At 41.2% G+C, this 24,296-nt stretch overlaps 1 protein-coding gene across 3 annotated transcripts in view; it reads right to left on the reverse strand.

The window, feature by feature from the left end:
- Positions 1–805: 805 nt before the first annotated feature.
- Positions 806–24,296, reverse strand: part of CWH43 (cell wall biogenesis 43 C-terminal homolog) — a 38,434-nt gene continuing 14,943 nt past the window's right edge. Inside the window, exons 7-16 of one of the 3 annotated variants that reach the window (XM_036416686.2) lie at positions 22,300–22,557; positions 19,223–19,348; positions 16,335–16,414; positions 13,645–13,750; positions 11,713–11,848; positions 10,849–10,998; positions 5,820–5,964; positions 3,050–3,111; positions 1,862–2,017; positions 806–1,075 (exon numbers count right to left, since the gene is read on the reverse strand). In XM_036416686.2, the coding sequence (XP_036272579.1) occupies positions 997–1,075; positions 1,862–2,017; positions 3,050–3,111; positions 5,820–5,964; positions 10,849–10,998; positions 11,713–11,848; positions 13,645–13,750; positions 16,335–16,414; positions 19,223–19,348; positions 22,300–22,557 (1,298 nt within the window). In that variant the 3' untranslated portion in view covers positions 806–996. Of the gene's footprint in view, positions 1,076–1,861; positions 2,018–3,049; positions 3,112–3,189; positions 3,322–5,819; positions 5,965–10,848; positions 10,999–11,712; positions 11,849–13,644; positions 13,751–16,334; positions 16,415–19,222; positions 19,349–22,299; positions 22,558–24,296 lie in introns of those variants that run through there. The other 2 variants (XM_036416704.2, XM_036416695.2) reach the window with 2 other exon arrangements.

Raw genomic sequence — 24,296 nt, forward strand, 5'->3', positions numbered from 1 at the left:
CATAGCCACAGAGTGATATAAGCATGGGAGGAAAGACAGGTGATTCTACCTGGTCGGAGGAGGACGGTGATAGGCATGCTGCTACTGCTGAGACAGCAATAGGTTTTTGCCCATACTATTCTTCTAACTATTAGACTTACTATTTAAACATTTCCCCCTGCTTTGTCCCAAGAGGGATCCAAGACTGCTTGGTTTTTGTAAATAGTTCTTCTAGCTCAATGTTTGGCAAACTCATTAATTAACAGAGCCAAATATCAACAGTACAACGATTGAAATTCCTTCTGAGAGCCAAATTTTTTTCAACTTAAACCTCTTCTAATGCCACTTCTTCAAAATAGACTCGCCCAGGCTGTGGTATTTTGTGGAAGAGCCACACTCAAGGGGCCAAAGAGCCGCATGTGGCTCGCGAGCCACAGTTTGCCGACCACGGTTCTACAATAGCTCATCAATAAATCAATTTCTTATTTTATTTTATTTTTATTTTTAATATATTTTATTGATTTTTTTACAGAGAGGAAGAGAGAGGGACAGAGAGCTAGAAACATCAATGAGAGAGAATCATCGATCAGCTGCCTCTTGCACACCCCCTACTGGGGATGTGCCTGCAACCAAGGTACATGCCCTTGACCAGAATCGAACCCAGGACCTTTCAGTCCGCAAGCTGATGCTCTATCCATTGAGCCAAACCGGTTTTGGCAATCAATTTCTTATTTTAAAGCATTGCAAAGGTAAGACTGTATAATGATTTTATCTATAGTAGTAAAACTTTCTTATATTACCCCACATCAAAAATAACAAGAAACAATTTTGGAGAAATACTTTTATTAAGCAATATATTTTATAAATTGATAGAATTTCCCACTGTATAAATATCATACATTTTCAAAATTGAGGGTTTTTGTGTATGTCATTTCCCACTTTCATCCATCTTTTCTTTTTATTTACTTTTTGTTCTCCTTAGACTTGCTCAGCCAAGGAATTCTTGTTTTAAATAGTTCATAAAAAGTACTTTGGTGTACTCATATGAAAATGATGGTTGTTCTCATAATTATGTCCTTCTTTGTAGGATCCAAACCTAAAAAAAAAAAGTAATTGACATGTAAAAACCATTCAGAAACGTATGTAAAATTTTAACCATAATCTACTGTGCTTTTTTACTTACTATCATACAACCTGGAGAGATGTGATCAATTTATAAGACCAGCAAACGAAGAGATAAAAAAGGATTCATGCATTTGGGAATGGCAGACAAACATTTTAAACATTTAAACTTCAAAGTCCTCTTCCCATAGTTATGGATCACTCCAAAAGCACAGCTATTTAAGAATTATTGGCTGATAACCTTATTGAAAAATAAATCTGGATTTTTCTCTCTAGTCCTCAGCTCTAATACAATCCATTTTATAGGTGAAGGTGAAGCCATGGTTATTTAAATAGGCACATGCCCAGTAAGGTCTGAGTGACGTGGGAGGGTACTTGCCCATCAATCACACCTGAAAGCGAGTCGATGGTCAGAATAGGCGTGGTTACTGCAAGTGTGCAAAACCAGAATATAAAAATTCTACCAAAGAAACTCGCTCTCCAGTTGCAATGGCTGTGCTCCCCTGTGTCCACACAGCTCGTGGCCATGTGAGGCACCCACAATGGACGGACAGACTTAAATTGGCCTGAGTGCTGAACCACCCCCCAGCTGCCCCATGGAACAGACGCGCTGGCCATTGGTCTTGCTTTTGACTCTATTAGAACCACAGCTGCACCTTTCTCGTCCCTCGGGGTTCACTACAGTGGGGTAATACTTAGGTCCCTAGAGGGGGTGCGGTGTCTCCTATCTGTAGTCTACAACATGAAGGAGCTCACTCACCTGGGATTGAAACGGATTTTCTTGGGAACTTCCCTGAGGTCTGTGATCACCTTGTGGTTGTCTCTGTAATTAACGGGGTCATCAGGGATCCTGAACTTGGCCATCTGAATTTCAGAGTCACTCAGTTCAGCATGGGAAATTCTTGCATAACCCAGTCTGTGGCAGAAATAGAAATGGTTTGTAAAGATTTTATTGCCATTCAGAAATCTGATGAGATCTAGTAGGTAACACCTTCATTATTGAGCCAATTTCCCATTCCTAACACTACCCTGTGTTTCACTAGAATGATCTTGACTTGTTACTCTAAATATTTATCAACATATTACTTTTACAACATACATGAATAAAGAACATGTATATTGTTTAATTAACTAAACATACTTGGCAACCTTACTCGTTTATACTAATGAATATTCCGTCTATACAAATTGCCTCTCACACAATATATTTTGGAATATATATATAAAATATTCACTTTTGACATGAAATTATATATACTCTTAAATATGTTTTATTGATTTTAGAGAGAAAGGAAGAGAGATACAGAGATAGAAACATCAATCGGCTGCCTCCTGCACACCCCATACTGGGAATCAAGCCTGCGGCCTAGGCATGTTCTTGATCACATGGAATCAAACCGGTGACTTCTTGGTTCATGGGTTGATGCTCAACCATTAAGCCACAGCAGCTGGGCTGGGATGATATAATTTTAAAGATATGATTTTTAAAGATATAAAATTTAAAGAAAAATTTTAGAGACCTCACCACAATATAATAGTGGCTCTGATAAGTTAGTTGACTTATCCAAGATTATATAATTTGAAGTTGGCAAAGCTGGAATTCAAGCCCAGGGCTTTCTCATTCCATGGTCCCCCCTGTTTCCACCATGCTATACAGTAAAAAACGGTGCCAATCCTAACACGTGTTGACAGATACCTACTTATGCTCAATAGTTTCCATCGTATCCTCTTTGTATAATTAAATTTAATTTGTTCAGCCATTTATTCCTTCTTAAATCGTTAGGCTGTGACTTGCAAAAGATGTTAAACTGCATAACTTACTAAATCAATGTTTATAAAAAGTAACAAAATTAATTAACTGCTTCCATAAAGCTTTTCTCTCCAGGATAGACTCAAAAGATCACAGTAATAATAGATTTTTTTTTTTAAATCAACCACCTATGCTCACCTGATCAGCCCTCGATACATGATGTATTCACACCATCGGTCTTGATCCGTGCTGTCAATATCCTAACAAACAGAGAAGAGAAGCTTACAGCATCAAACCAGTGCTCTGTTCTGCACTGCCAAGAAAACGCATGAGCTGCAGTGCATGCTGTTTTCTCTGCCTGGCTCCTGCTGGTCCTATAAGGTCCTCATTACTTATTCATTCTACAGACATTTCTGGAGCACCTACTATATGCCCATACTCGATGCTGGGAGTACACAGACAAGCATGGTCTAGAGAGGGAGTTAGGCAGGAAAAGCAACGGTTATAATATGTTCCTGGCTCCCTGCAGCTTTCCAGGTCTCTCCACCCGAGGAGAATTTACAGAACCGTCCCCGGCCATCCTGGCCCGAACGCACACCGGCTCTGCTGTTCTGTATGTTTTTTTTTTCTTTTCGTTTGTTTGTTTTTTGTTTCTATGTCTCCACCCTCCCGTCCTGAGCAGAGGAACTCTTAATCACATTGGCTCTCTGGTCCTCGCTGGCGTTTGGCAGGCACTCAATCTACGTTTGTTAAATTGAATCACTGGCAATAAACACATTTGGGGAATAATCACGAGTCTTTTGGATGTTGAAAGCTTGAGACCAGGGTTATTTTTTATCAGAGAAGCAGAACATACATGTATATTTTTCTAGAGTGTGTTAGGAAAACTCTAGATATGGAGCGTTCATACTAAAAACATTTTCATTTTTTAAAAAAAATCCTATAAATAAAAAATATACCTGACTTTTGATCATTTCTCAATTTTACTCTTAACGTTTAATTAAAAATATGCTTTTAAATCACTAAAAGAATAGATCACAATTTGTTACCTATTTCTTGATTTTCCCCATAGGCTTGGTGGTAGACATAAGGATGTTTGTTAATCTTTATTATTTTATATCACATTCTCACACACATATATGCCTTTAGTATACACAAAAAAATTGTGATAAATTTAAAATTTAAAGAAAAATGTTAGTGATTAAAAAAGCAAATAAGAAAAGGACTGTTCTGGTTTGCCTTGGGAAGCGATGAAAATTTAGCCATTCAACTGTGTATACTGGGAATAATAAACTGTGACTGTGCTTAGCTATCGTTTTATTTTATTAGGTTTTAAAAAAAATTCTATCAAATTTTAAGACTACAGAATTTAAATACTCATTTCTTAAAGAGAAAAATCTGTTCATCCAAGCATTTATGATCAAAACTCTGTGCATTAATAAACTACCTGATAGAAAAAGCTATGTAAGAACCCACTGCCAATCTTGACACAGCTTCTGGCCATTAAAAGTGGAAACCAAGAGAGAATTAAAAACAACAACAATAACAAATAAGATTCCTCTTCTCTAATACTACCCATATGCCACACACACACACACACACACAGAAATCCTTCTCTTATTAGGATATAATTTTTCCTTAGACTTGCCAAATATCACATTTTCTAACATTCTTTTGTGCTTCATAGGCCATGTACTTGTACATTTACTTTATTTGATTTTTTCTATGTACAGCCAGACACACATAATAGATATGTGTGGCCACCACTTGTCCAGTGCCTCCTACATACAAAGCTGAGAGTTGTACAGACATTTGCTTATACTTCATCATTACAACCCTATGATACAGTAGGAATTGCTACCCCCCACTTTATAGATACAACCATTGAGGTCCAAAAAGGTCAACTAACTTGACCCAAGGTCACACAACAGCACCAACAAGGCTAGTAAATGATAAGAGACCAACTGTACATAGAGACAGGCCCAGCTAACCATCAGCAGCCAACCATCAGCAGCAAGGCCCCAGAGTGGGACTATCTTAGGACCCCAGCCACAGTTGAGCCACCTGACAACACCAGTGAATCCAGAAAAAAAACAAAAAAAAAACATCGAGTCAATCCACAAAATTCTAAGAATATTAAACCAGGGCTGTTTTAAGCCAGTAGGTCTGAGGTGGTTTGTTGCACGGTGGTGAATAACTGGTGCAGCCTCTGTGACCCAAACTCCCCAAGTTTACCTTTTACCCTCTGGCCTCTTCTTAATCTCTTTCCTGAGATAATTTCCCTTCTCGTCTCTCACCCTCAACCCCCTGACAGCCACAGAAATCAGGGGTTTTGTTGGTTCTTCCTTTTGCACTTCTCTGATTCCATAAGCAATGTCATCCACTTCCATGGCTTCAGTGATCACCAAGACAGTGACCAGGCCGATGTAGCTCAGAGGTTGAGCATTGACCTATGAACCAGGAGGTCATGGTTCAATTCCCGGTCAGAGGCACATGCTTGGGATGTGGGCTCCATCCCCTGTGTGGGGCGTGCAGGAGGCAACTGATCAATGATTTTCTCTCATCACTGGTATTTCGATCTCTCTCTCTCTCGCTTTCCTTTCCTCTCTAAAATCAATTTTAAAAAATATTTTTAAAAAAAAGACCATGGTGTGACTCTCACTCTATACCTCTAGTCCTGATTGCCCTTCTCAATTCCTGATCCAGCTACCTATTGAGTGGCTCCATTAATATCCCACAGATGCTTCAGCTCGGCCTCACGCTGACTTCTCATCTTCTTTGCAAAATTCTTCTTTCTTACAGATTCTCTGTAATAATAAGTGTCAGCATCCTGAAGCCACAATAAGGAGTCCATTGGGACCCCACTTTCTGCTGTATCCAGAGACCCCTAATGTTCTTAAACCAGATGAACTAATGTTCTTAAACATGATGTTATTTAATACATCAAATCTTATTATAATTGTGTTACCTTCATATTGCCATGTTCAATGAGCTGTCGATAATCTCTGGAACCAGGTGCTGAGGTGATATAACCCAAAAATACCACCTGATTTGAGCTACTTTTCAGGAGTTTTGAAACAGCAATAGCCTGAAGTTTCCTGTCAAGGTCATCTCTAAAAAACAAACACACAATACCAAAAAAATGTAATTTTGTTTTGTATTTGCAAAACAACTTTTACAAAGTCTTAAGTACTTAAGTTCCCCTCCCCCAGCCCCCCAAAAAATATCTTCATGTAGAGCACAAACCCAGAGTAATTCCTAACCTAGGCAAATGTCTTAATGTTCTAGAAATGAATGAGATAGAAGGACAGTGCTTCAACTGAGTAGGCTGACACACTTTTGACTAAGAACAACAAGGTCTTTCCCCCAAAATCATCTGTGGTCAACTTGATTTAAATATCTACTCCAAAACAGCATTTGTTAACTCTTCATCTGGAGAAATTATTTCAATAACCATCTGAGACTTGATCACCAGTATCACAGCTAAAACCCAGTAGTAAAAAACATACATTTTTATAGAAGCAGAGCAGCAGCAGCAGCAGCACAAGCAGCCGTGGTCAGAGGGAGAATCCTAACATTCATAGAGCACATAGGACTCATGGAACCTACCCGGCTCTCTCAAGCAGTGGCTAAAAGTAGCTGAGCACGATCCAGTACTTTCATGACGCAAAGCACTGTCCGTGTATAACTGAGATCATTAGGCAAGAACATCAAGCTTTAGGGTGCTTTGCGATCTATTTGGGGGGAAATAGGGACATCATAATTATAAAACGATGCAGCCAGGAAAACCGAGAGCACTCCAGGTGTTTCAAACAAAGGGAATTTAATACAGGGACTCATTACCTACATGATGGGAAGCCAAACAGTAGCCAGTGAGGCAGCTGGAGTTTTGCAACAAGGAGACACTAGTACCACCTCTACAGCTAGAGGGCCAGAGAAGGAGGCCCAGAGGCCAGAAGCCAGCCCTGAGCGGTGGGAGATGGTGCTGTGGGGCAGGTCACCCCAAAGGAGCTGGGGTCATCTGAGGAGGAGCTGGAGCCACACGAGACACTCACTTGCTTCCAGAAAACCAGAGAAAGCTGAGAGGAAGGATGGGAAACACCCTGTCCTCTCCCCTCCTCCTGCCCCCCACCCCCAGCCCTGCGAGTGGCTCCCATTGGCTACACCTCCCCAGAAGCCAGAATATTACGAAAACACACACACACACACACACACACAAAATACACAACACTACGATGAAGGAAGATGGAGGGCGATCACGAGGACCTAGAAGATTGGAGATACCTCACTAAGGTGGGATCTGAAGACAGAATGAAGCTTAGATGAGCATGTGTGGACCTCTGAGTACTATTAAAAGATGTCTCAAGATATGAAAGAGTGAAAAGAATGATCGCTTAACATCTTTGATTTTGAATTCTCCTAACCACTGGGAGGCAGGCATTAGCTCTGTTTCTAAATGATGCTAAGTAACATGACTGTGTTGTTTTCCATCTCCTCTGCCCAGACCCATTCTCAGCCCTTCTCTATGCCCTGGGAGGCTGGCCCCTACAGCTTTCATCTCCTGGGCTCCCTTGCCTGCTGATTTCCAGTTGTTGCGCCCACTGGAGGCTCAGGAAGGAGGTAATAGGTTGAGAGGAGAGAGAAGTCATGGTGAGAAGTCCCTGGGGGAGAAGTAGCGGCATTCCTCATGCTTGAGGCCACACTTCCTGGTGATCTGAAATTCACTAAGGTTCAGTTGTGTTGGTACCAGAACCAGGTCTTCAAACTACAGGTTCTGCGCTTTTTCCTGTTTGTGCTTCTCTGCATATTCAAGATGGAAGGAAAAGCAATGGCGATGAACTGGTGACTTCATTACCTAAGCTGAATTTGCAAACGGCGTGTACCTAAACCACTTCAGGAAATGCTGCCATTTCCTATTTATCGGCTGTAAAGAGATAGCTGCATAGCCAGTAATTTTTAAAATCTCGTGGAGTCAGCTAACGACATGGACAAACATTCTGTATTTCATTCTTCATATGGGCTCATGTGGGTGTGTGCCATCATCACTAGAAAATGAAACCTCCAGCCGAAACCGGTTTGGCCCAGTGGATAGAGCATGGGCCTGTGGACTCAAGGGTCCCAGGTTCGATTCTAATCAAGAGCATGTACCTTGGTTGCGGGCACAACCCCAGTGGGGGGGGGGGGGTGCAAGAGGCAGCTGATCGATGTTTCTCTCTCATCGATGTTTCTAACTCTCTCTCTCCCTTCCTCTCTGTACAAAATCAATAAAATATATATATATATTTTAAAAACTGTAAAAAAAAAAAAAAGAAAAAAGAAAGAAAATGAAACCTCCAAATATTTACTCCCTTGTATTTAGTATTGCAGGAAACAGAGGCAAACCAAAATATGGAATGAGGGCTTTCACAGCTTATCTGAAGCATGGCCTTTCTCAGGTCCCGTTCTGGGAGGCCATGTGTTCGTGGGCAGGGCTCTGAGGAGGGACACTGGCTGTGGCTCCGAGGACAGAGACTGGGCTTGGCATGAACTTCAGACCCGGCAGATGTTAGATCTACGCTTGGTGAAAGAATTCTCCCTAAGCTGCCCAGCATACCTTACAGCTGTCTGACCTGTTTAATAAGAATGGCCAGCATTCACGGAGCACTTCCTGTATTCTTGTACTCTGCAGGAGAGAATATGTCTCATTTAATCCTCACAAGAACCCTATGAGACGGGCAGGACGACTGCCCCTGATGGACAGATGAGAAAGCTAGTTAAATACCACACTGAAGGACATTGCTTGAATTAGGATTCAAACCAGATTGTCAGATTCTAGGATCTGGAATTCCATGCGCTTGACCATATAACTACACCGACTCCCTTCCTCCCTCGGGGACAGCTCCTCCATAAGGGCTAGCTCTTATTGTGGCTGATGTGGTCAGTATTACTAAATCAAGCGAGTAAGATAGCAAGTCAAGGACCTGGTGCTATTCAGAGAGCTTTAAAGACGTGGTTAATAGAAAGTTAGACAAGGCTATCCTTCCAAACACAGCCTGAGCGCCATCTCTCAGTCTCGTGTCCTCCCTTCCCTTTCAAGTCTCTTCCTTACATGGCCGAGGGGCTGGGAGGGAGTGGAAGGGGGCAGGGGGAAAGCAAAGAAAAAGGGAAGGGGAAGATTCAACTGCTTCTTAGGTTAAAAACCTGGCAACTTTTAGACACAAAAGTGCCTATTTTTTAAAAGATAAACCCAACGCAAGTGCTCTTTGAAGGCCAGTGGAATGATTTTTTGAAGGCCTATACTTGCTACGTGAAAATTACTGGGAGAAATAGAAGGTGTTTCTCCAAACAGCTTTTTAAAGAGAGACGGACCCTCCACATCATTCATCTTCCAAGCACCCTTTTGATATCTAAGGAGGCAAACATGTATTGCTTAGGCTCTGACTTATTTCAGAACGTTTGCAAGCGTGCTTCCTCCGATCCCCATAATTCTGTGAGAAAAAGTGAGGCAATAGGAAATTGAGGGTAGCGGACACATTCGTTTCTTCAGGTAAAGCATACAGTGCGCCAGTGATGTTTTCTGGTGTTCTGGGTGTCACTTGAAAGCTCCGTGGCCTTGTGTTATCGATGTGAACTGAACCTGTGTGTCCTATTTTATAGCACTCAGCCCTTTGGAGCTGTGTTTCCTGTTACCATTACAGAATGTTTACTGTGGTAGAGTACCTCTCTCTTTGCTTTTACAATCTATTTCGGGCTTTATTCATGATCTAGTCAGTACTAATCTGAAGAGTGGCTCTAAAAAGGGTTATGAATGTTATTTTGTGGGGGATAAAACGCATTGCCCAGCCTGACTGGCATGACTCAGCAGTTGAGCATCGACCTATGAGCCAGGAGATCACGGTTCAATTCCCAGTCAGGGCACATGCCCAGGTTGTGGGCTTGATCCCCAGGGTGGGACATGCAGGAGGCAGCCAGTCAATGATTCTCTCTCATCATCGGTGTTCCTATTTCTCTATCTCCCTTCCTCTCTGAACTCAATAAAAACATATTTTTAAAAAACCTCATTGCTCATTCCTCGCATTTCCACATACAGGGACTTTCTTAGAAAACCATCTCTGGCCTCTCTCTTCTTCAGGGGAGGACTTTTATAATTAATTCAGTTTGGAAGCATGAACTGGGTAGACTTGTCTCAAGTCCTTCCTCTCTTCTTGAACACTATTCGTTGCAAACAGGGTATTTTCTGGTTTATTCTCTCCACTTAGGTAAGAGACAGGGCAGACTCCGCCCCTGCTATTTGGGGGAGCCAGTGTCACATATTGTTGGGAGATGGATTAGCAGTTCCATGTGGCCGCACTTAATCATGTTGTCCAACAGGCTTATCAGAATTAAAAGTGATCTTTCGGTAGCCCTGCCAGGGTCCTCTGCCTACCTATCAGTTGATTAGGAAAACACAAGGGACCAAGGAATGCCATGTAGTACTCTCAGACCCCAACAGTCCTTCCAACTGTGGTAACCCTGCAGGAACAGGGATTTTCCTGTTCCTACCGTGGCCCCAAGTACCTCCAGGCTCTGAACTGAGTCTACCTAACTCCAAGCTGTGTGGCCCTGGTGGGACAAGTCATGGAACCTCTCTCAGCCTCATTTCATCATCTGTAAATGGGGCTGTAACAGTACTTCATACAGGTTGGAGTCAATACAATACTTAGCACAGCACCTGCTCAGTAACTGCTGGCTAACACAACCATCATCGCTGCCTTGTGTCATCGATAAGGACTGCCTGCATCTCAAAGGTGTCTATCTACTATGCCTGATTTTTAAAAGCAATCACAAAGGGAAAAGTACTTTGGGAAAAGAAGGAGGAGGAGGAGGAGGAGGAGGAGGAGGAGGAGGAGGAGGAGGAGGAGGAGGAGGAGGAGGAGGAGGAGGAGGAGAAGAAAGATAGGTCATTTGCATAGAAATCAAAGAAATGTGTTAATGCTTCTTGGCATCTGGGCCCCATCAGGCAGACCAAAGAAACTCACTCATGATTCCCAAAGTGAGTCACAACGAAGTCCACCAGTTTGCCGGAGATGTTCACGGTCAGTGCTATGGCTGGTGCAATCTCGCCCTCTGGCGACGGGAGAAGGTGATGCTCCGATTTCACAATGGGGTACCTGGACAAAACCATAATCCTGTGTGGGGCAATGAAAAGAAACATCGTTGTTGGTCTGACCATATCATGCAGACAGGGCTAAGCAAATGATGTTACTGAGGGACATGCCACACTTCGAGCATCCCACCGAGGGACACTCAGAGCAATAATGCGGTGGAGACATAGGTGGCAGTCTCTCCATCTATTATATCTGTTTCTTAGCATTTCTCGCTGAGTCACTAATAACCTCTGATGTCAGAATTTCATCAACTCTGTTTTAGTAAGTGCTAAGGAGACGCGAAAAGGGGAGAACTGGAATACACAAAAATTCATTTCTCTTGCATTGTTACTTTGGCAACATATTTGCATAAACATATGGGATCTTCCAATAGTGATCTTGGTTCTCTCCAATATTATTTACTTTTTTTGTGTGTCCTTGTTTATTTTCTGTATCTTTACATGAGAATATAAACTCCATGAAGACAATGTCCAGATCAGATATACTTACTGTTATAATCTCAGCTCTTATGCTCTATGTATGGTTTCTAATAGTAAGTTGAAAATATCCAATAATAGGAAAACCATTCAAACAGTTATGGAATATGCATATATTCGGCACTTCCTCATCCCCCAGGAAACATCCGTGGGGCACAGTCATGGGACTAAGGTCCGACAATCTCACCTTTCCACTCTAAGCCTCTGCTGCCTGGTGTTTCAGAGTTATGTTCAGGATTAGTACCCAAGGAACACTCACCCCCACGTGTGATCCCTTGTGCTTGGACCAAAGTCAGTATAGAAACCCAGCTTCTCCCCTAACCACATGGTTAAGTCATTGTTCCCAATAAAGGGCTTAGAAGCATCACTCTCTAAAATTGTTATGAAATCTGCACCTGTTCAGAAAAAAAAAAAGGCACCCAGTGATTAACCACAACAATGCAAACACAATGAGGAAAACATCGTTTTTGAACCCTTTGCCTTCGCTCAGAAACCCAACAAGTTCTTAACGAGCCACGAAAGTGATGTGAACCAAATCTGAGCTATCAGGGAGTTTTCCCATATTTAGAATGTAATTAATACATGGGGCACCTTAAGACAATGCAGAAAAGGATAAAAACATAACTTTTCTAAATTTTCAAATAATATTAACCTCATTCCCCAAATCTCAAATAAGCGCAATGCCTTCCTCGAATACCCAATTTATGTTCAGAAATAGAAAGTGGTGCACAATGGCATTTTACTTTTTGGGCAAACACTGCCATGGTATTGGCACAGAAGTAAGTGTATTGGCTTTGCCAGACCTGACCAGATGTGCCTTGGAGGCCTGTAATCAGGACTAAGGGACTAGAGGCCAAGGAGATTTCTTAGCCGGATTAAACTCCTACAGACCCTCTGCAATCTCCTGGGAGACAGGCTTATCGTTAGGGGTGACCAGGACAGTCCAGCCTTTTACACATCTTGCTCCACGTTCCATGTATTTGATCTGGGAACCAAATGCCCACATGTTTTCAAGGATGCTTCATTCAGAGACAAGCTCCCCAGGCATGGAAACTTAAAATTGTCCTTTAAGCTATTTTAAAAATTTATTTGGAAAGCATTATGCTAAGTGAAATAAGCCAGTTGGGAGAAAGATAAATATCACATGATCTCACCCATTAGTGAAATATAGTGAACAACATAAACTGATGAGCAAAAATAGATCGAGAGATAGAGAAGCATCAAACAGACCCGTCAAACTTCAGAGGGAAGCAGGGGAGGAAGGGGGGTGGTGGTAAGAGATCAAACAAAGGACTTGTATGCATGCATCTAAGCATAACCAATGGACACAGACACTAGTGGGAGGGTAAGGGCATGTGCAGGAGTAGGGGGAAGGTGGGTGGTGGAGGTGGCTGGGGAAAGGTCAATGGGAGAGAAAAAAAGACATATAATACTATATACAATACTTAAAATAACAAAGAAATTTTTTTATCTGTTCTTGGATTTTTTTAAATTTCTTTATTGATTAAGGTATCACATATTTGTCCTCGTTCCCCATTTCAATCCCCCCCCCCTACACCCCCTATTGTCCTTGCCCTTACACCCCCTATTGTCCTTGACCACTGGTTAGGCTCATATGTATGCACATAAGTCCTTTGGTTGATCTCTCCCTTTTAAAGAATTTTTTTTAATAATAAAAAAATAAAGAATTTAAAAATAAAATTTAATTAATTTATTTATTTTAAAATCATTATTGTTGAAAGTATTATATATGCCCACCGCCTTCTTTCCCCCATTGTCCCCTACTAGCCTGCCCTGCCCTGTGTCCCAGTCCCTTAGGCTCTTAAAGGCAATTTGCTTCACAAATGAGCATCACTCTGATCCTCACAGTTTTAACCTGACAGTTTATTGGTCTCCAAAGGGAGTCCCCCAGTGACAGGAGCCACCAGCAGGGGCCTCTCTAAGAGCAAAGGCATGACAAGAATCCCCTGTGGATACCCAGCGTGAGGCTTTGTTCAGAATCAACAGAATTAATTGCTCTCACACAAAGACAAATGTGATTCTAGATGCTACATCCTCTGCAGCTGCCCACCAAGGGAAAGCCTTTTTGAGTGATGAGTTTATGACCCAGCACAGCCTCCTCCTGGTAGCGCAGAAGAAAAGTAGTAATAGTGGTTTCTCAAAGCCTGAAACTAATTCCAGGAAGACCCACCTGTTTCATTCAGCAGCTGAGCCGATCTTTCCAGACTAGACCAGCCTTCATTGTCGATGCCAAACCTGAAAGGCCAGATGGCGGCGGACACTTGGGTGGCTGGGGCCTGAGGAAGTTTTCGTGGGAGTTAGGATAACCATTAACAATGGCAGATTCAAGGACCCCATGTTTTCCACCTCCCTCTACCAAAATTCGTATTTCGGCAAAGGCATTTCCATATCTGCCCACATTTAATTCATAAAAATAAGGAGATGTTTGCTAAATGGTATTCTCATAATCCTCTGTGAACGTCTAGCTTAAGCTTAGAAGTTTGGAACATGAGCATTTGTAATAAAGATTGTTTATATGCCGGGACCGGTTTGGCTCAGTGGATAGAACGTCAGCCTGTGGACTAAAGGGTCCTGGGTTCGATTCCGGTCAAGGGCATGTACTGTGGTTGCGGGCACATCCCCGGTGGGGGATGTGCAGGAGGCAGCTGATCGATGATTCTCTCTCATCGATGTTTATAACTCTCTATCCCTCTCTCTTCCTCTCTGTAAAAAATCAATAAAAATATATTTTAAAAAAAGATTGTTTATAATAATAAAATTGTTTATAATAGCAAACATTTAGAAACAATCTGGCTGTTGTTGCAATAGTCAAAGATAGGAAAGCGAATAAATAAACTGCATCACTTACAAATAATGGAATACTACTCAGAGCTAATAAGTGAGTTGAGGATATGTATTTCCATGTGGATGAACCTCACAAAGATGATTTTAAGAAAAAAAGTAAGTTGTAAAATATATATAATGTCAGAGGTCATTTAGATAAAGTTAAAAAATGGAAAAAGCAATATTGTCGTGAGCTAGAGCATCTATTGTAACAACGTAAAGAAATGCATGGAAATGATAAGCAGCATATTCAGGAGAGGGGTTTTCCTTGGCCCAGAGAAGAAGGAAATCACAGAGGGGTGCATAGTCCTTTAACGTGTCTGTAAAGTGGGGTGCCCCTTCCAACTGAGGTATTGGGGTACTGCCCCCCTACTGTCCCCACAAGGCCAGGTTCAGGAGCACAGCCCCTTTCAGAGTCCTCTTCTGGGTCAATGAGCTCAGCCAGAGAATGCACTGCTCAACCCTAATCATCATCTCAAACTAATACCTTCTGGCTCACAACAGGGATCCTGTGAAAGAGGATGGCTGGATTAGAACAAATCCATTGCCACAACTGAAAAATACCTCAGTGAGGGCCATAGAGCTCAGACTGGGAGAAGAATAAGCAGCAACGTCAAGGTGTTGGAGGGCCATTACTCAACACAGAAAGCTCAATGTGCCACCAGCAGTGAGCTGGGCATTTCATCTTTACACAAGAAAATTACCCCGCTTAGTGAGTGTCACATAAAGAGAATGGAACCATCCACAGAGAGTTCCAGAGCTTGGTTATATTTATCAAGCTATCCCTTTTCATGCAACTAATTAACTGTGGATTTTATCACACCAAAACCTGGTATCCCCTCATTCCTCCAATCCTCAGTAAATGCTACCTCCCTCCATCCAGTTGCTCAAACAAACAAACAAACAAAAAAACAGAAGCCATCCTGATACCTTACTTGTTCCTCTGAATACTAACTCTCTTCCTTACTAGAATGTAGACTCCGTGAGAGCAGGTATCTTGTCTAACTCATTTGGTTACCTTCTAATCTCTGTCACCAGGCACAAATGAGACATTCAAAGATTTGTCGAATGAATGGCGAAAAGAACAGGCACAAAATTCAACTGAAATGACTGCTTTTGAAAAGAATCCCTGACATTACGTATCCTCTTCTGGCTGACATTATTTGCAGTCATCAATAATGAATAAATAATAAATAAGTAATAAATAATAATTAAAGGGAAAAAGAGAGAGATCATGTAATGAACTTAATTAAGAAATAGTTACTGAGTTCCAAGGATGTGCCAAGTACTCCATAAGGTGGTCGGAGTACCAAGGTCCACAAGAGAAGCAGGCCCTGCATCTTCAGCATAGCTTTTTATTTAATATGAAACATTTGCCTGGTAATACAGATTGCTAAACTCCAAAGTTAACCCACGAATTCTATTTTACCCAAAACTGTGACTCTCACTGCATTGTGATATGCATCAAACTTTTTATCAGAGCGGAGGATGGCATAACATTGCAATGACTTACTCTTTCCCACCTCTCTAACAGAGAAAGGGAAAAAACATACAAAACTGTAGACAGCAAGAGGGAAATAAAAGAGACATGAAAACTTCCACACCTCATCAATACACACGTTACCCCAAATCTGAAAAATCAGGGATTGTCTGTAAGATTTTTATTCAATCAAAGAATCTCACATTATTGCCTTTAGCAATATCTGCCAGAAAGTATAAAGGAGCCATTGTAAAAATAGGTCTTTATTTCATCGTTTAGAGATGTTAAACCATGGGATGAGAAAAGTAACTTCTATGTATAACAAGATCACAAGCAGTTTGCCTCTACGATGTGTGTCCCAAGAGCCCAACCCAACTTCATAAAATAATTCCATGTTATTAGTCTCTGACCTAAGGGTTAAGGAGATGAAATACAGGGCCTCAAAGTTATTATTATAGATCCAGGTCTAGAGCTCAGTCATAACGGAGAAGTGTACAAATGTATGTATATACATATACATCCTACAAAATCCTATGTTAAGATTGGTATTTACTTACCCTTTGGCCCAACTTCCTCTCATAGTTTTTATGCCGTAGTCCTAATCCTAATAACCCCACACCAACGAGCAGCCACAGAACTAAACAGAAAGCACAGATACTTGTTTAAAAGAAGTTAAGTTTGCTTAAAAAATAACTTTCATGAAATTATTGAATCTGTTAATCAAGGATTTTGTGCAAAGGGGAAATGTCTAATTCCTGAGTTAATTTTCATGTGTGACATGCACACATAACCCATACTTTAAAAACAGGTTTCAAAGAATCTGCCCTAAAAATATTCCAATAGCCATGAGATAAAAGTAAATCATAAATAGATACAAGATAATATACAAGAAAACAACTTCCCATGAGCAGGAACCAGCAGAAAAAATCACTCTAAAGAATCAAGCCCAAGGCTCCAGCAGGTTTGGCTCAGTGGACAGAGCACTGGCCTGTGGACTAAAGGGTACCATGTTCGATTCCAGTCAAGGCCACATGCCCGGGCTGTGAGCTCCATCCCTAGTAGGGAGCATGCAGGAAGCAGCCAATCAATGATTCTCTCTCATCATTGATGTTTCTATATCTCTCCCTCCCTTTCCCTCTTCTTTTCTCTCTGAAATCAATAAAAAAAAAAAATAAAAAAAAATAAAAATAAAAAAAAAATATATATATATATATATATATATATATATATATATGAATCAAGCCCACAAATACTTCAGATATTAAACTTTAAGAATCAGAATATAGCCCTGGCCAGTGTCATTGAGTGGTTAGAGCATTGGCCCACCGAAGGGCCACAGGTTAGATCCTTGGTCAAAAGCATATACCTAGGTTGCAAGTTCAATTCCCTGTCCTGGTTGGGGTACCAATGGATGTATCTCTTAATTGATGTCTCTCTCTCTCTTTCCCCTTTCACACCCCGGCTCTTCCACTCTCTCTTAAAAAAAAAAAAAAAAATCAATGTCAAAAATAGCCTGGGGTATGGATTAACAAAATAAACAAACAAACAACAACAAAAGAATGAGAATATAAAATAAGGCACTTAACATGTTTAGAAAAATAAAAGAGGACATTCAATAGTATGAATGAGGAACATGAGACTAACTCAGTAATCAGGAAAATTTGTAAAGAAATTAATAGACTTGTAGAAATAAAATTACATAGTAACTATAATAACTGAAATTAGAAACTCAATGGACAAAATAAGCAGATTAGACAAAGCTGAACAGAGAATTAGTGCAAGTTTAAAAAAAAAGTAGAGAGCCCAGTTGGTGTGGTCCAATTGGCTGAGCGTGGTCCCATGCGTCAAGAGGGCACCAGTTCGATTCCTGGTTAGAGCACATGGCCGGGGGGAGGGCTTGATCCCCAATAGAAGGTGTGAAGGAGGTAGCTGGTCGATGTTTTCCTCTCATTGATGTTTCTATCTCTCTCTCCTTCTCCCTCTCTCTAAAATCAATAAAAACATTTAAAAAAAAAGCAAGAAGATAAACAAGGAAAATATATACCTAGAGAAAGTAGAAAAATAAAAGTAAGATGATGGAAATAAATCATAACACATGAGAAATCGCAAAAATTAGTAGATTAAACTTTGAAGTTGAAAGACAAAGACTGACATTCTAGAAAAGGCAAAACAATGGAGACAGTGGTTGCAAGGAGTTTGGAGGAGGAAGGGGAGGGTGAATAGGAGGAGCACAGGGATTGTTTAGGTAGCAAAACTGCTCTGTACAATACTGTAATGGTAGAGACATGTGATCATACATTTTTCAAAACCCATAGCATATACAACAAAAAGAATGAACTCTAATGTAAACTATGAACTTTAGTTCATAATAACTTACCAATATTAGCTCATCCATTATAACAAATTTACCCCAATAATGCAAGATGCTAATAATGGTGGAACTTGTGGGGGTGGGAGTTTTATTTTTAATTTTAAAAATGTTCTTTAAATTTGAAGATAACCTTTTCCAATTATGATAGAGTACATACTAAGGTTTTTATATAATGGTCTTACGGCTTTGTAACACTTCTTTTAGAAGTATATTGGGATTTTATGTAGCTTCTTGATTGTTTTCTATCTCTTCACACTATTAATATTTTGTCTTCTTTAGTAAAGTACCAACTTATTGAGGATGTAGACCAGTTTTTACTTTTTTTGTGTATGTGTGTTTGTGTTTTCTAATGGAACAAAGTTTATTGGGAGAAGCCAGTCTGGGAAAGGTGCAGCTAGGGTCCCAGGAGCAGCCCCTGTCCAGAGTCCTTCTCCATGTTACAGGCGGGAGTAATTCAGCATCCAAGCTAATCAAAGTCCATCTGTTCATGTGTTGAGGCCCCACATGGCCATAAGCCACGTGTGTGAAGGCACTCAACAGGGATGTCATGGATGCATGGTGCCCTGGTCCGGGCATGTCTTTAAATCCTACATAACACTGTGTAGTTGTGAAATTTATTGTATCCAAAACACTATTTGCAAATTATATACATTCAATAAACACTGTTAACCCAGTTCATTTGAAATGAGTCCTATTAAATAGTAAACTGATTTCATGTTTGACTTTATAGCTCATCAATATTCCAAAAGTTAACATATTTAATCTCCTCAAAAAGAAGAAAAAGAAACAGAAAAAATAGCCTCAACTTAAAACAAAGCATTTTGGAAATTTTACTGGTTAAATCAACTTATCTATGTTAGAAGTGAAACAAAACTAACACAGAGTATTTACGGTTGAAATGACATAATGTCAGAGATTCTCTTTAAAGTATTGAATATTTCACCAAAAACCATAGGGAAGATGGCTGTTAGTAACAATTGTTGGAACTGGGCGAAGGGTACATAATTTCATGTATGTTCGAAGCTTTATATTTTTAACAAATGCTTTTAAAAAAGAAATCAAAACTATACTTACAAAGTTTCATATATTTTTCGCTCTTTCTGAAAAGCCCATTAGGGCTGTTTTTTGTTTGAAGAAGAAAGTCAAGACTTTTCTTAGGACCGAATAGCATATCCAGCCCAATAATTAGCATCAGTGTCCCTATCAAAAGAGAAAGAATATATTAGACGATATTACATCCTACTCCAAGAATCCTTCCTATGATAAATACCAGAGGCCAACGTTTCAGTGACATGGGCACATCCTGAGAATTCAATTATTAAGTTCATGTATCTCAATTCCTGGGCAGTTGCTCTAGCAGTATTTTTGATCATGGGGATGATCGTAAGCAATCAGCTTGGTAGAACCCTGATGGATTTCCTTTAATTCCCTGAGTTTTCCTTAGTTGTTAGGTTGCTGAGCGTGTCCATCACTACTGAGGACACTAAGGACACTGAAGAGAGAGAAGCCTTCTGACCGCCTTATGGACTCAGGCTTCTCCACACGGCACAAAGGAGGACAGGTACGTTCTCAACATGGCGGCGTTCCTGGCAACAATTCTGGCCTGGGATGTAGGTGCTCTGGGCACTGCCCCCACAGAGTGTGCATGCCGGGACACCCGGTGCCAAAGAGGCGGGCCAATAAGGCTGAGTTCAGTTGGGACGCGTTACGATGTAGCTTGCATGGAAAGTTTACATATTTCTAACGTGGCACCGAATAAGAGTGGAAATGGAGGGATGACTGAACAATGCATCATTTAAGAACTGTCAAGTAAAAGTTAGGTTTAGGTAGCAGGCTAACAAAACAGAACAAAACAAAATTATGTGTCATTTCCAGGAAATAACAGGAGAAACCCAGACAATAACTAGTTTCTGATTAATACACATTCTTTTCAATCGTATTAAAAGCTACTCTGAAAATTACCAAAGCTTCTTAATTTTGTGGCCTTATCAATATTGTGTCATGCTTACTGAAAAAAAAAAATAATTCTTACTTGAGAAGGCACTCAAAAAGCACATCACGCATAATACTCTGAAGGAGTGAACGTAAGCTCAGAACAGCTCTTACTTTCATTTGTGCTCTCCGCAGGGCAGACCCCTAAGCAAGCTGGAGGGAGGAAAGAGCAGGGCATTGCACAGGAGGACAGAGCAGGACAGAGCACACACACCTGAAAGAAACCAGAAGAAATACCAAGTTCGCAAAGCCAAGGTCATCGCGGAGGAAATGCAGCAATGGGTTTCTCTAATCAGAGGAGAGCTTGGATTCACCAGAAATACCAAATTCTTAACAATCATTTTAAATATTTCATGTCATTTTAATATATATCCTATCTAATAAAAAGGGGATATGCTAATTTACCCTCATGCCATCGCAAAGATGGCAGCACCCACAGCCAATAAGGAGGGAATATGCTAATTGACTGCCCCACCATCAAAGATGGCAGCGCCCACAGCCAACAAGGAGAAAATATGGTAACAGCCAATAAGGAGGGAACATGCTAATTGACTGTAACACCCTCAAAGATGGCAGCGCCCACAGCCACAAGATGATGGTGCCCAGTTCCTTAGGCCCACCAGGGTGGCAGGCACGCGGCGAGGCAGGGCCCACCCCTAAGCAGGCCCAGCCTTGTCATGCGCCAGCCTCCAGAGTCCCCCAGTCCCCTCCGTCCCTCAGCCACCCACAGCCAGCCTGAGGCAAAAGCAAGCCTCAGATGGTGGCTGCCCAGCCGCCCAGGGCCACCCAAGGCTCAGGTAATCAGGGCCGGCCAAAGCTTGTGCTGCCAGCAGTGGCAGCAGCAGAGGTGTGATAGGGTATCATCTTTCCCTGATTGCTGGGTCACCTCCCGCCCCTGAGGGCTCCCAGACTGTGAGAGTGGACAGGCCGGGCTGAGGGACCCCCACTCCAGTGCATGAATTTTCATGCACCGGGCCTCTAGTGTGTGTGTGTGTGTGTGTGTGTGTGTGTGTGTGTGTGTGTATTCCAAATCAGCCTCTCCTGACAGATGTCTGGCTTGTGAAAATGTCCAAAGTAGTTGGATGTTTACCAAGGGCCCAGGGGAGACGCAAAGGAACTTGGGTAGAAGCCTAGATATGCAGCACTCGCCCCAACTGCACTTCCACAGACACTCGTTTAACTTTATCGACGGTGTTTCCCCTCCACACGGAGGCTTCAGGTGGGCAAGGGCACCATGTCTTTTAAGTCTCCAGAACACAGGAGGTGTGCAATCATTTTTTTTTAATGATTAAATGAACAAATGGAGAAACGAATGAATGCACGAACAAGAACTGAATCCCTTACTAACATGTTTTGGCTCTTCACTTTTTCAAAGGTTTTAGCCTTGAAGCGTCTGCCATGTTTTACTTAAACTAAAATGATAAGCAACATTTGATTTATAGATTATACATCAGTAATTTCATCATTGCCAGCAAACAATTTTTGAAGTACTTAAACTGGGATAGGTTTATGAAATTTTAATTATGGCACGTAAGTTCATAGCCACTGAAATGAAAAGTGTATTTATCTTATGATTTGGGAATTTATCATTTACACTAAGATTCACATATCGAAAATATATTTTATGTGTAAAAATATAGTAAATAAAAATCATAGATAAAATCCAGAAGAAGTGAAAAAAAAAAAATCACAATTCCCAAAAAATGTAGACACACTTTAACAGATAATAGCTCAATTGATGTTTCTTTCTTTTTAGGTTTAACCCATTGGAATTAAAAAATTATTCAAAGTGTGTATACATCTTTTTGGGACACCCTCTTTCTCAGCATATCATAAATACAACTGTTACATAGTACCTCTTTTATACTTTATTATGAATTAAACTTGTTTTTCACAACTAATTTATTTAAAAGGGCTTTGTAGTCATAAGTATTATTGAAACTCAAATGAATAAAGAATTTTGTTTCAAGTAGTAATTTAGACATTTCTCCAGTGTTTTGTTTTGTTTTGTTTTTTAAATCAAGAGACTCTTTTAATGAGAAAGGCCAGATCATCCTATTTATTTCCACGTGTCATGTAATGTGCTAACTCCCCGTCTGGAGGGGATTTTTGCCAGTAGTTACTAGTTTAATCCAGACCCTTATACTGTACATACTCACCCAAAAGAACATCAGATCTTTCTCTAGCGTAGACACCTCCTGGGACAAACTTAAAAGCTGTGCACCAGGCACAGAAAAATGTATCTAGAAGATAAACCATCATGGCAACGGTCATGGCTTTCCCAGGGTTTGACCCTGAGCTGATCAGGTGTCCGAGCACTGGAGGCCACATGGACGCCGTGAAGACGGCAAGGACGCAGCCAGAGACAGCAGCTGCCCATGTGGGCAAGTACAGAAGGCCAGCTGCCGAAGCCGCTCCTGGTTTTGAGAGAGAGAGAGAGAAAAAGAATCAGACAGGAAAGCAGTAACAGTCTCTCCCATTTCTCAAAAATAAATAAATAAATAAATAAATAAATAAATAAATAAATGGGAGGGAGGAAGACGGATATCGGCTTATGGGATGACCGAAGGGACCTCAGAGGCAGACTGGTCCAATCTTCACACTAACGAGAAAATGAGGTCTGGAAAGGTTAACGTGTCTTGCTGGAGGTCACCCCGTGAGTGACTGGTACAACCCGAGGTGGAATGTGGGTCCAGTGAACCCCCATCCGGTGATATTTCTTCAGAAATGGTGGGGAGAAGGAAAAAGGTATTTTTAGATTATTTGGGTTATGATCCTAAGGTCTATAAAAACTGAACTTACCTGCAATACTGAAAACATGTCCATTTATTTAATTTACTAACTAGCGAGGCCCAGGACTTAGACAACATGTTAGCGTCAGTGTGGTTTCTAGAATGGTTTTGTTAAGGAAGTGTCTAAAGGCATCTCCTTCCGTTTGAATACTGCCCCGTGTTCTGTATGAAGTACGCTGGCTTTCCCAACCACCTGGCCCAAAAGAAGATGGGACCGAGATCGTGCTGTAGACATGCTGCTTTAGCAAGTCTGCGGTTCACTCACCCCTCATCCAACAGTATAGTGGGTTTGGGGGCTGTGCACTCTGCCTGGCCTACAGCAGACCCTGCTTTAGGATGTGATTTCCAGAGATGAATCAGTGAAAAGCGGGCACCATCTCTAGATAATTAAGTCTGAACCCGAAGTACTTCCATGAGCAGATCATAGGGGGAGAGGAAGCGTGTGAATGATGGCCCTGCTTCCCTCTCTGTTGCAAAGTCCATTAGAGGCCTCCCATCTGTTTGCCCTACAGCAGTGGTTCTCAACCTTCCTAATGCCGTGACCCTTTAATACAGGTCCTCATGTTGTGATGACCCCCAACCAAATAAAATTATTTTCGTTGCTACTTCATAACTGTAATTTTGCTACTGTTAGTGAATCATAATTTATCTGTGTTTTCCAATGGTCTTAGGCTCTACAGCAGCGGTTCTCAACCTGTGGGTCGCCTAAGACCATCGGAAAACACAGATATTTACATTACGATTCATAACAGTAGCAAAATTACAGTTAGGAAGTAGCAATAAAAATAGTTTTAAGGTTGGGGGTCACCACAACATGAGGAACTGTGTTAAAGGAACGTGGCATTAGAAAGGTTGAGAACCATTGTCCCACAGTCTTTTAAACTACCATGTAATACTCCAGGGAGACCAAAACACTAGATTGGATTTGACTCTCCAGGGTAGGACCTTACTTACTTATCTGCAGAGGTAAGTCTAAGCATAACACTGTGAGTTCACAGCTTTTCTCCTCTGTACCTAAAAGTTGATATGTGTGTTCAAAATGAAGCTGCTACGTACCTGCCCCATAAGCATGTTGCTTCTACTTCATGAGAAAAAGCACGATAGAAATGTTTAACTAACTTCCACTGTGCTCCGTGTTCCTGTTCCCAATCGCATACAGATTCAGAAGCCGTGTGTGCTCATGGCACACTCAGCGTTAGCACAATTATCTGACCCTGTTCTCAACGACTCTCATGAAGCACTCTCTGATGAGGAGTAAGGTTACTCCAATATTCACACACACTTCCTCCGACCCCACAGGGAACACCTACCAGAAAACACACCAGCGAGTAAAAACAGCTCAAGGTGATGGCAGCAGTGTGCTC

Source organism: Pipistrellus kuhlii, unplaced genomic scaffold (genome assembly GCF_014108245.1).
Source record: "Pipistrellus kuhlii isolate mPipKuh1 unplaced genomic scaffold, mPipKuh1.p scaffold_m20_p_1, whole genome shotgun sequence".
In the NCBI taxonomy this organism is placed as follows: domain Eukaryota; kingdom Metazoa; phylum Chordata; class Mammalia; order Chiroptera; family Vespertilionidae; genus Pipistrellus; species Pipistrellus kuhlii.